Source organism: Mytilus edulis, chromosome 11, assembly GCF_963676685.1.
Source record: "Mytilus edulis chromosome 11, xbMytEdul2.2, whole genome shotgun sequence".
Taxonomy (NCBI): Eukaryota; Metazoa; Mollusca; class Bivalvia; order Mytilida; family Mytilidae; genus Mytilus; species Mytilus edulis.
This window is the reverse complement of record NC_092354.1, coordinates 32669777-32683116: the sequence shown is the minus strand read 5'-3', so window position 1 is coordinate 32683116 and position 13340 is coordinate 32669777. Positions and strand designations below refer to the sequence as shown.

The 13340-nt window shown below is 35.6% G+C and overlaps 2 protein-coding genes across 2 annotated transcripts; both read left to right on the top strand.

Moving 5' to 3' along the window:
* The first annotated feature begins 3093 nt into the window (after positions 1-3093).
* On the top strand, positions 3094-3855 carry LOC139494193 (uncharacterized). The gene has a single exon (XM_071282368.1). It carries the CDS (start codon positions 3094-3096, stop codon positions 3853-3855), a length of 762 nt encoding a protein of 253 aa, XP_071138469.1.
* A 1374-nt stretch (positions 3856-5229) lies between these two features.
* LOC139494192 (uncharacterized) lies at positions 5230-5991 on the top strand. The gene has a single exon (XM_071282367.1). It carries the CDS (start codon positions 5230-5232, stop codon positions 5989-5991), a length of 762 nt encoding a protein of 253 aa, XP_071138468.1.
* The last annotated feature ends 7349 nt before the right edge of the window (positions 5992-13340 follow it).

Sequence of the window (13340 nt, the reverse complement as noted above, 5' to 3'; positions counted from 1 at the left end):
ATGATGGTGATACATGGCTGTGTATATAATGTATATACAACTCGTCTAAACATCAACCCAACAATGTTAGATCTGTATGGTGATACATGGCTGTGTACATAATGTATATACAACTCGTCTAAACATCAACCCAACAATGTTAGATCTGTAAATTTGCTTTCGCAAATTTTTGGTTCTTCCCTCGCCGGGATTCGAACCCATGCTACTGTGATATCGTGACAGCAAAAAAGGCCTGCACTGCAGCCGTCCCGCTAGACCACACGACCACCTGGGCTCTTAAAATAGAGCTTTCGCTGGCCGTGTGTTACCTTTCCACGTCAGTTTTAATCTAGCGGCGTACTGCAGTACATGATATATAAGGCATGAAGATGTTATTGTTACAGATCAGCTAAATTATCTATAGTAAAGGATCCTACAAATTAATGTAAGATACAGTCACAGAAAACAATTATATTTATAAGTACGTCTGAGTCAGTGACAACCCTACAACAGATGTATCCATCGGATCGCCATCAATGATGGTGATACATGGCTGTGTACATAATGTATATACAACTCGTCTAATCATCAACCCAACAATGTTAGATCTGTATGGTGATACATGGCTGTGTACATAATGTATATACAACTCGTCTAAACATCAACCCAACAATGTTAGATCTGTAAATTTGCTTTCGCAAATTTTTGGTTCTTCCCTCGCCGGGATTCGAACCCATGCTACTGTGATATCGTGACACCAAATCGCCTGCACTGCAGCCGTCCCGCTAGACCACACGACCACCTGGGCTCTTAAAATAAGAGCTTTCGCTGGCCGTGTGTTACCTTTCCACGTCAGTTTTAATCTAGCGGCGTACTGCAGTACATGATATATAAGGCATGACGATGTTATTGTTACAGATCAGCTAAATTATCTATAGTAAAGGATCCTACAAATTAATGTAAGATACAGTCACAGAAAATAATTATATTTATAAGTACGTCTGAGTCAGTGACAACCCTACAACAGATGTATCCATCGGATCGCCATCAATGATGGTGATACATGGCTGTGTACATAATGTATATACAACTCGTCTAAACATCAAACCAACAATGTTAGATCTGTATATATATATATATATATATATATATATATATATATATATATATATATATATATATATATATATATATATATATAAAAGTACGTCTGAGTCAGTGACAACTCTACAACAGATGTATCCATCGGATCGCCATCAATGATGGTGATACATGGCTGTGTACATAATGTATATACAACTCGTCTAAACATCAACCCAACAATGTTAGATCTGTAAATTTGCTTTCGCAAATTTTTGGTTCTTCCCTCGCCGGGATTCGAACCCATGCTACTGTGATATCGTGACACCAAATCGCCTGCACTGCAGCCGTCCCGCTAGACCACACGACCACCTGGGCTCTCAAAAAAAGAGCTTTCGCTGGCCGTGTGTTACCTTTCCTCGTCAGTTTTAATCTAGAGGCGTACTACAGTACTACAGTACATGATATATAATTCAATAAAATTTACATATGAATCATCTATGAAGAAAATAAACTTCCTCGACACTACGAGTTACATCAAGAACGGAATCATTATAACGGACCTCCATACCAAACAAACGGACAAACATCAATTCCTTTCTCCTAAAAGTTGCCATCCTAAACACTGCTCCCGTGGCATCCCATTCAGGTAGGCATTGCGAATCAAGAGAATATGCTCTACTGAAAATACGCAAAATGCTAGACTTGGACAACTACGTAAACATCTAGTTGTTCGGGGATACAATAACAACATCATTGATAGCGCTTTCGAAACAGCAAACAAAACTAGTCGCCAAGAACTTCTAGAGTACAAAGATAAGAATAAAGCAGCTAACAGAACACCCCTTGTACTCACTTACCATCCTGATTTTAAAAATTTGTCTTCCATTGTTCAGAAGCATTGAAAAATTGTAGAAAATGATTTAAATCTTAAAAAAAAAAATTTCCTCACCACCAGTCATGGCCTTCAGAAAACCTAAAAACATCCGTGACAAATTAGTGACATCTGTATTAGCAAAGCAGCCTACTCCATCTCCCGGTTGCTACACACAATGTGGTCGAAGGAATTGCTTGTGTTGAAAAGCTCCCAATACAAGCAGTTCTTTCATCAGCTCCGTTACTAAACAAAATTATACCATCTACTCAAATTCCAACTGTAAAAAGGAGAACTCAATTTATATATTAACATGTGACACTTGTGGCATTCAGTATGTGGGAGAAACAATGGACAAATTTAATATTCGGCTCAATAACCATCGTTCATGGTACAAAACCAACAAAAACTGTCCTCTCACAAGACATCTTCGTTCAACGAAACATTCTTTTGATAATGTTACTTTCCAAATCATAGAAGTCAACACCGAGTGGGACACCACGGCGAGAAGGAGAAGAGACAATATTTGGATCCACCAACTCCACACTTTAGAACCTGATGGTTTTAACGAAAAAGATGAGAAAAGATACAGGAAAGATAAAGAATAATTTAGTATACAGCATCGTCCTTTTTATCCTGTAATATTGGCCAATGGACGTTGCTAACTTCAACTACCAATTTTGTAAAAATCTTGAAATTCATCCAAATTATCTATAATTTTCAAGGCAGCTAAATTCAAGTGCAACATATACATTGAGCTGCAAAAGTTTCTTATCATCTACATCCGATTTCACCTGGATAGATGCACGCTTGATAAAGCTAGTTAGTCTAGCGAAATATTGCGTTTATTTTCATCATTTTGTAAATATTTTAAACATTCTTATATTTAAATACTAAATAGTGTGTTAAAATTACATTTTATATCTATATATATATATATATAGAGAGAGAGAGAGATTACCTAACAATGGTAATTTTAACAGAGGTCGGAGATAATCAAAGGTGTCCTTGTGTATATGATTTTTGTCGAACATCTCTTGAAGGATGGTTGTTGATCCTTCGAATAGTATTTAGTGTTGGATCTGTAGTTAATTGTTTATAAAAACACCTTTGATTATCTCCGACCTCTTGAGAACGAAGCAAAGGCCGGAAGATTCTATATGTTGCCTAAAATACATAAAACGGGCAATCCAGGTCGACCAATTGTTTCAGCAAATAGTCATCCAACTGAAAAGATATCAGAATTTGTAGACCATCATCTAAGTACTCATGTGAAAGAAGTACCCTCTTACATTCAAGATACGACTGATTATCTAAAGAAAATGGAAGGCCTCAATCCTCTACCAAACAATACTTTATTTGCATCCATGGACGTGTCTTCTTTATATACCAACATTCCACAAGACGAAGGAATAGCAGCGTGTGAAGAGGTATGGAACACTCGTAGTGAAAAAAATCCTCCAACTGAGTGCCTTGTTACACTTCTGAAACTAGTGCTAGAGAACAACAACTTCTCTTTCAATGAAAAACATTATCTCCAGATAGACGGTACTAGTATGGGCACAAAGATGGCCCCGTCATATGCCAACATATTTATGGGCCAACTTGAAAAACGCCTCTTGGCTAGTGCTCCATACCAACCCTTATCATGGTTCTGTATCATTGACGATATTGATTTCAAATGGACAGATTCACAAGAACAGCTTAATGAATTTCTAGGACACTGTAACTCTTTCCACCATTCAATAAAATTTACATATGAATCATCTATGGAGAAAATAAACTTCCTCGACACTACGAGTTACATCAAGAACGGAACCATTATAACGGACCTTCATAGCAAACAAACGGACAAACATCAATTCCTTTCTCCTAAAAGTTGCCATCCTAAACACTGCTCCCGTGGCATCCCATTCAGGTAGGCATTGCGAATCAAGATAATATGCTCTACTGAAAATACGCAAAATGCTAGACTTGGAAAACTACGTAAACATCTAGTTGTTCGAGGATACAATAACAACATCATTGATAGCGCTTTCGAAAGAGCAAACAAAACTAGTCTCCAAGAACTTCTAGAGTACAAAGATAAGAATAAAGCAGCTAACAGAACACCCCTTGTTCTCACTTACTGATTTTAAAAATGTGTTATCCATTGTTCAGAAGCATTGGAAAATTGTAGAAAATGATTCAAATCTTAAAAAAAAAAATTTCCTCACCACCAGTCATGGCCTTCAGAAGACCTAAAAACATCCGTGACAAATTAGTGACATCTGTATTAGCAAAGCAGCCTACTCCATCTCCCGGTTGCTACAAACAATGTGGTCGAAGGAATTGCTTGTGTTGTAAAGCTCCCAATACAAGCAGTTCTTTCATCAGCTCCGTTACTAAACAAAATTATACCATCTACTCAAATTCCAACTGGAAAAAGGAGAACTCAATTTATATATTAACATGTGACACTTGTGGCATTCAGTATGTGGGAGAAACAATGGATAAATTTAATATTCGGCTCAATAACCATCGTTCGTGGTACAAAACCAACAAAAACTGTCCTCTCACAAGACATCTTCGTTCAACGAAACATTCTTTTGATAATGTTACTTTCCAAATCATAGAAGTCAACACCGAGTGGGACACCACGGCGAGAAGGAGAAGAGACAATATTTGGATCCACCAACTCCACACTTTAGAACCTGATGGTTTTAACGAAAAAGATGAGAAAAGATACAGGAAAGATAAAGAATAATTTAGTATACAGCATCGTCCTTTTTATCCTGTAATATTGGCCAATGGACGTTGCTAACTTCAACTACCAATTTTGTAAAAATCTTGAAATTCATCCAAATTATCTATAATTTTCAAGGCAGCTAAATTCAAGTGCAACATATACATTGAGCTGCAAAAGTTTCTTATCATCTACATCCGATTTCACCTGGATAGATGCACGCTTGATAAAGCTAGTTAGTCTAGCGAAATATTGCGTTTATTTTCATCATTTTGTAAATATTTTAAACATTCTTATATTTAAATACTAAATAGTGTGTTAAAATTACATTTTATATCTATATATATATATATAGAGAGAGAGAGAGATTGCCTAACAATGGTAATTTTAACAGAGGTCGGAGATAATCAAAGGTGTCCTTGTCTATATGATTTTTGTCGAACATCTCTTGAAGGATGGTTGTTGATCCTTCGAATAGTATTTAGTGTTGGATCTGTAGTTAATTGTTTATAAAAACACCTTTGATTATCTCCGACCTCTTGAGAACGAAGCAAAGGCCGGAAGATTCTATATGTTGCCTAAAATACATAAAACGGGCAATCCAGGTCGACCAATTGTTTCAGCAAATAGTCATCCAACTGAAAAGATATCAGAATTTGTAGACCATCATCTAAGTACTCATGTGAAAGAAGTACCGTCTTACAATCAAGATACGACTGATTATCTAAAGAAAATGGAAGGCCTCAATCCTCTACCAAACAATACTTTATTTGCATCCATGGACGTGTCTTCTTTATATACCAACATTCCACAAGACGAAGGAATAGCAGCGTGTGAAGAGGTATGGAACACTCGTAGTGAAAAAAATCCTCCAACTGAGTGCCTTGTTACACTTCTGAAACTAGTGCTAGAGAACAACAACTTCTCTTTCAATGAAAAACATTATCTCCAGATAGACGGTACTAGTATGGGCACAAAGATGGCCCCGTCATATGCCAACATATTTATGGGCCAACTTGAAAAACGCCTCTTGGCTAGTGCTCCATACCAACCCTTATCATGGTTCTGTATCATTGACGATATTGATTTCAAATGGACAGATTCACAAGAACAGCTTAATGAATTTCTAGGACACTGTAACTCTTTCCACAATTCAATAAAATTTACATATGAATCATCTATGGAGAAAATAAACTTCCTCGACACTACGAGTTACATCAAGAACGGAACCATTATAACGGACCTTCATACCAAACAAACGGACAAACATCAATTCCTTTCTCCTAAAAGTTGCCATCCTAAACACTGCTCCCGTGGCATCCCATTCAGGTAGGCATTGCGAATCAAGAGAATATGCTCTACTGAAAATACGCAAAATGCTAGACTTGGAAAACTACGTAAACATCTAGTTGTTCGAGGATACAATAACAACATCATTGATAGCGCTTTCGAAAGAGCAAACAAAACTAGTCTCCAAGAACTTCTAGAGTACAAAGATAAGAATAAAGCAGCTAACAGAACACCCCTTGTTCTCACTTACTGATTTTAAAAATGTGTCTTCCATTGTTCAGAAGCATTGGAAAATTGTAGAAAATGATTCAAATCTTAAAAAAAAAAATTTCCTCACCACCAGTCATGGCCTTCAGAAGACCTAAAAACATCCGTGACAAATTAGTGACATCTGTATTAGCAAAGCAGCCTACTCCATCTCCCGGTTGCTACAAACAATGTGGTCGAAGGAATTGCTTGTGTTGAAAAGCTCCCAATACAAGCAGTTCTTTCATCAGCTCCGTTACTAAACAAAATTATACCATCTACTCAAATTCCAACTGGAAAAAGGAGAACTCAATTTATATATTAACATGTGACACTTGTGGCATTCAGTATGTGGGAGAAACAATGGATAAATTTAATATTCGGCTCAATAACCATCGTTCGTGGTACAAAACCAACAAAAACTGTCCTCTCACAAGACATCTTCGTTCAACGAAACATTCTTTTGATAATGTTACTTTCCAAATCATAGAAGTCAACACCGAGTGGGACACCACGGCGAGAAGGAGAAGAGACAATTTTTGGATCCACCAACTCCACACTTTAGAACCTGATGGTTTTAACGAAAAAGATACAGGAAAGATAAAGAATAATTTAGTATACAGCATCGTCCTTTTTATCCTGTAATATTGGCCAATGGACGTTGCTAACTTCAACTACCAATTTTGTAAAAATCTTGAAATTCATCCAAATTATCTATTATTTTCAAGGCAGCTAAATTCAAGTGTAACATTTACATTGAGCTGCAAAAGTTTCTTATCATCTACATCCGATTTCACCTGGATAGATGCACGCTTGATAAAGCTAGTTAGTCTAGCGAAATATTGCGTTTATTTTCATCATTTTGTAAATATTTTAAACATTCTTATATTTACATACTAAATAGTGTGTTAAAATTACATTTTATGAGAGAGAGAGAGAGAGAGAGAGAGAGAGAGAGAGAGAGAGAGAGAGAGAGAGATTGCCTAACAATGGTAATTTTAACAGAGGTCGGAGATAATCAAAGGTGTCATTGTCTATATGATTTTTGTCGAACATCTCTTGAAGGATGATGTTGATCCTTCGAATAGTATTTAGGGTTGGAACTGTAGTTAATTGTTTATAAAAACACCTTTGATTATCTCCGACCTCTTGAGAACGAAGCAAAGGCCGGAAGATTCTATATGTTGCCTAAAATACATAAAACGGGCAATCCAGGTCGACCAATTGTTTCAGCAAATAGTCATCCAACTGAAAAGATATCAGAATTTGTAGACCATCATCTAAGACCTCAAGTGAAAGAACTACCCTCTTACATTCAAGATACGACTGATTATCTAAAGAAAAAGGAAAGCCTCAATCCTCTACTATGGAACACTCGTAGTGAAAAAAAATCCTCCAACTGAGTGCCTTGTTACACTTCTGAAACTAGTGCTAGAGAACAACAACTTCTCTTTAAATGAAAAACATTATCTCCAGATAGACGGTACTAGTATGGGCACAAAGATGGCCCCGTCATATACCAACATATTTATTGGCCAACTTGAAAAACGCCTCTTGGCTAGTGCTCCATATCAGCCCTTATCATGGTTCTGATTCATTGACGATATTGATTTCAAATGGACAGATTCACAAGAACATCTTAATGAATTTCTAGGACACTGTAACTCTTTCCACCATTCAATAAAATTTACATATGAATCATCTATGGAGAAAATAAACTTCCTCGACACTACGAGTTACATCAAGAACGGAACCATTATAACGGACCTTCATACCAAACAAACGGACAAACATCAATTCCTTTCTCCATAAAGTTGCCATCCTAAACACTGCTCCCGTGGCATCTCATTCAGCCAGGCATTGCGAATCAAGAGAATATGCTCTACTGAAAATACACAAAATGCTAGACTTGGACAACTACGTAAACATCTAGTTGTTCGGGGATACAATAACAACATCATTGATAGCGCTTTCGAAAGAGCAAACAAAACTAGTCGCCAAGAACTTCTAGAGTACAACGATAAGAATAAAGCAGCTAACAGAACACCCCTTGTACTCACTTACCATTCTGATTTTAAAAATGTGTCTTCCATTGTTCAAAAGCATTGAAAAATTGTAGAAAATGATTCAAATCTTAAAAAAGTATTTTCCTCACCACCAGTCATGGCCTTCAGAAGACCTAAAAACATCCGTGACAAATTAGTGATATCTGTATTAGCAAAGCAGCAGCTTACTCCATCTCCCGGTTGCTACAAACAATGTGGTCGAAGGAATTGCTTATGTTGTAAAGCTGCCAATACAAGCAGTTCTTTCATCAGCTCCTTTACTAAACAAAATTATACCATCTACTCAAATTCCAACTGTAAAACGGAGAACTCAATTTATATATTAACATGTGACACTTGTGGCATTCAGTATGTGGGAGAAACAATGGACAAATTTAATATTCGGCTCAATAACCATCGTTCATGGTACAAAACCAACAAAAACTGTCCTCTCACAAGACATCTTCGTTCAACGAAACATTCTTTTGATAATGTTACTTTCCAAATCATAGAAGTCAACACCGAGTGGGACACCACGGCGAGAAGGAGAAGAGAATTTTTTTGGATCCACCAACTCCGCACTTTAGAACCTGATAGTGTCTAAAAATAGCAACAATCAACATTCAATCTATCTAGGTGTTGATCAGTTTTTAAATAACTGATGCAGTTACTAAATTAACTAATTGCATCCAATTTCACCTAGATAGATGCACACGCCCGATGAAGCTAATAGTGCGTGAATAATATATAAAATATAACAACTAATTTTATAACACTCATTAGTGTGTGTGAAAGTTACATTCTTAGACACTTATATATATATATATATATATATATATATAAAAGTATATAAAAAAGTTATTAAAACTGTTGTATAGAAATTTATTCAAAACAAAAAATAGAAAACAAAGGCTTCTACATATGTATCAACAAAACAATATTATACGTTTACGTTTTCATGCCTTCTGGCAATGCTCGGGCGATTGTCATTGACGACGTCGTCATTGACAACAGACGTGCTAGTAACAGAAAGGGGAGTAATTAAGTGCTTTGTAATTTAGACTTGAACTTTTTGATAAAATGAGTTATTTGTCAAGTCTTGTATACTCATTTGGCTCATTCACTTTGAAAAATGGGAAATCTTTATATATACCGCGACAACTAATTTCTAAGTATAAAAAAGAAGATGTGGTATGATTGCCAATGAGACAACTCTTCACAAGAGACCAAATGACACAGAAATTAACAACTATAGGTCACCGTACGGCCATCAACAATGAGTAAAGCCCATACCACATAGTCAGCTTTAAAAGGCCCCGAAACAACAAATGTAAAACAATTCAAACGAGAAAACTAACCGCCTTATTTATGTACGAAAATGAACGAAAAACAAATATGTAACACATCAACAAACGACAACCACTGAATTACAGGCTCATGACTTGGACAGGCACATACATACAGAATGTGGCGGGGTTAAACATGTATGCGGGATCCCAACCCTCCCCCTAACCTGGGACAGTGGTGTAACAGTACAACATAAGAACGAACTATAAAAAACAGTTGAAAAAGGCTTAACTCATCAGATAGATACAAACAGAAATACTACACAGAGTGGACGTGGCCGGGTACTTGTATATCCCAACAACAAAGAAACACTAAGTACAGATCTGAAAGTTCTCGCAGTTACTGACAGCTAGTTCAAAACCACTAACAATTAATTAAAAAAATCATGCATCTTTGACTAAGTGTTCACTTCAACATATTTGTCGTACTGTAGGGTGCTTTGCGTCATTACATGTGTTGCAATGCCACGTAATAAATTAGATTTTCGGGGCCAGAGTTTAAATTACGATAGGGCGTTATAATGTTTATATGTGACGAAGTCAGTATTGATCCAAATGCAATTTCAATATATTTACAAACACAGATTTTTTTGTCCTGACATCTTGTTACTTTTAGGTTTAAGGTTGATCGCCAACAAATCGAGTTGTTGTCAGTATTTTTTAGGGTTCTTGTGTTGTATTTTTGCTTTTATACAGCTTGGGTATAATATTTTCAGCTGTTCTGTCCCATGTGATATAATTATAATATATTATATAAATATATAGAGGTAGTTGCTCTGCAGTTTCCGTTTTTTTTATTGTTCTGCTATCTCAGGTTATGATTGAGCGTTGATTGACTTTAACCTCATTAATTACGTAACACGTTAATATTTAATAAAAGATAAAAGGAATAACCGAAAGAACAAAAATACAGAATTAACAACAACCACATAAAATATTGGCTACTTTGTCTTCGATAACGTGTTAATGTCCTCTAGGCCGTTCAGTGATGTCCAAGGCAACGTTTGTGAGGGTCACATTTGAAAGGAGAGCTGAGAGGTTCCTAAGGGATATTCAAACTCATGATTCGTAAACCAATTCACAATGTCATGGTAAGCAATTGGGAAATAATACGAAAACACAAGCAGCAGTATACAAAACTATGACGCTACTAGACATTTAAAAAAAATCATCTACACAGATATTTACATCGACACCGTAACCTACACTGACTTCAAAAATAAAGGTACCGTAAGGAAAAATTGAAACATACTGAATGAATGAGGTCGTAAAACTTAGTTGCAGAGGTAAAACAATATATTCTGTAATTTTTCTTTTGTAATGTTTTAATTCAGGATCAGAGCTAAAAACATCGAATGCTCTTATTAGTTTTGAAATATTTTAATTATTGAATGTGTGATATTCCATCTGTTTTTAATGTCTCCATTTGCAACCATTCAAACGGTATACGGAGTTACGGCAGAATGTACAATTGTCGAAATGAATTGCTATAAAGCATTCGGAACACTATGAGAACAACAAATGAACAGATTATCTGCATAAGTAATGTCTGTGCAGACTTAGTTTATCTTCGACGATAACTGTTCTAAGAAAAGTATATAATTTCTTATGACGAAAGCGTATATTAAATGTTTGTAAATGAACAGGTCTTAGAATTTGTAATGGACGTTGTTCGGTGACTCAAGTATACGTAAAAAATATACTTTTCCAAAAAAACATTTTTTAAGTGTAAAAATGTAAATTAGAAAAAAGCATGATATAACTATCTGTGGTCGTTGTACACTTTTAGATGGCCCCTTTACAAACACTTCAGTTTACGCTCAAATATTTTTTTTAATTTCCTTAATGGAAGCCCCTTCAACAGTTCTGGTAACCGAAACTTGTAAAACGCATTGTTTGGTATTAACTGCATCACATGCAATGGATACAAGGAATTTAAAATAGGACAATTATATGCGATCGGGTACGATTTAACTAACATCAGAAAAATCACTGAAAGTGATCGCATATAAATATAAGGAAAGGCAAATTTAAAATTTGTTTTTTTTACAAATTCAGTCACCAGAACTTTCAGAGTTGTACTAACAGGAATATTTGTCAAAGTCTACCTAAAGGATGCACAAGTTTAGATAGACACTGTGTGCTAATGCATAACAAAATAAACACAACAGCCAACATTAGTGTCAATACAAGTGAATATATACATGTTTTGGGTTGATGAATTTTAGAGAGGCGAAATATACCAAATCACATCAAAATCAAAACAATGCCATGGCAAAAAAAAAAAAAAGACGAAAAGACGAATAACATTACTTAAAACACAACATAGAACTAAAACTGAGCTATACTAACCCCATCAACAGCGGAGGGATTTCAGATGCGCCAGAAGTGTAAGCGGATCCATCATCATATGTGGCAGCTGTCGTGTTGCTCATTTTGGTACAAAACTGGTGAAAAGTTATAAAGTAATAATAAAAACTGGAAGTATTTTTTGTCACGCAAATTTATTCACAATCGGATAAACACAACGTATGTAATTTTTCAGCAATTGTGCCTAGTTTTGATGAATCATGTTAATTGACAGAAGTTGTTGAATATCATATCAAATTGGTTTTATTTCAATTTAAATTGCTTTTTAGATTAGATGCAAAACAGAAAAACGGCTAGGATCGGCTAAAAATTTAAAAATAGGTCTTGAAGTTGCATTTGGAAGAATGGAACTATTGCCAAATCGCTACGTATACAAGCATCATGGTATAATCACAAAACTTTGTAACATCAGTGAGACTTTCGAAATTGTTGAATTGACTGCTACTGATACACCTTCCACTTTTCCTTCCACTTTTTTGTCCGGAATATCCAGCAGATATCTTACGCCTAAAATTGCGAAAAATTCCGTTAAATTTTCAGAAGAAAACATTTTCTTCTACGATTATGAAGATTTATCTTTCCCAAATGACATCGTTAAGGAAAGGGCCGAAATGCTTGTGCACATTTTCGATAGATCTGGCTTAGAATATAACCTTCTAGAATTTAATTGTGAACATTTTGCAAGTTACTGCACAACTGGACTGGCATTCAGTAAACAGATTCCCGATCATGATATAAATGTGAAAGCAACGACAGCTCTTGACGACATGTAAGTTATATTTATTTTTTCATTGATAGAAAAACTCGTTGACATATTTAAGGAATTACTTGTTTTTCTTTATTGCATTTGACATAAGTATATCGATGTTACTCATAAACTGTATGTCATAGAGATTTATCATCTTTCGATTTGACATATTTGGTATGTAGTAGTATATTTGGGAGAAATTCAATTGTCAATGTGATATTAACCGCCTCGTTGGTCACATTGAAGCGTGTTCGCCCTGAGTGCGGGAGGTCATGGGTTTGAACCCCAACACTTTAAAATTGGTATCATCATTATCATCATCATCATCATCATCATCATCATCATTGGTATCAAATTCCGTTTTAGGATCACATGACCTAAAATACCAATACTCTAGGTCTCTATCCTTTACGGTTCATGATATATATTAATGTATCACCTATTTCAAATACAGAAGGAAGATTAACTCTCATTTTGAGTCTTCGTATCGTTCTGGTCAAAATTAAACAGCAATTTCTGAAGATATAACTAGCAATTAAGACAAATGAATGTGTCGATTTCTTGACGGTTACGGAGGGGATGAACTCATAGGATAAATACCGTTTTTTGAAATACCTCTTATAAATAATAGTATTCG

What these genes read in the sequence shown, in the direction of transcription:
- LOC139494193 (XM_071282368.1), top strand. Translation starts at nt 3,094, where the DNA reads ATGTTGCCTAAAATACATAAAACGGGCAATCCAGGTCGACCAATTGTT.
- LOC139494192 (XM_071282367.1), top strand. Translation starts at nt 5,230, where the DNA reads ATGTTGCCTAAAATACATAAAACGGGCAATCCAGGTCGACCAATTGTT.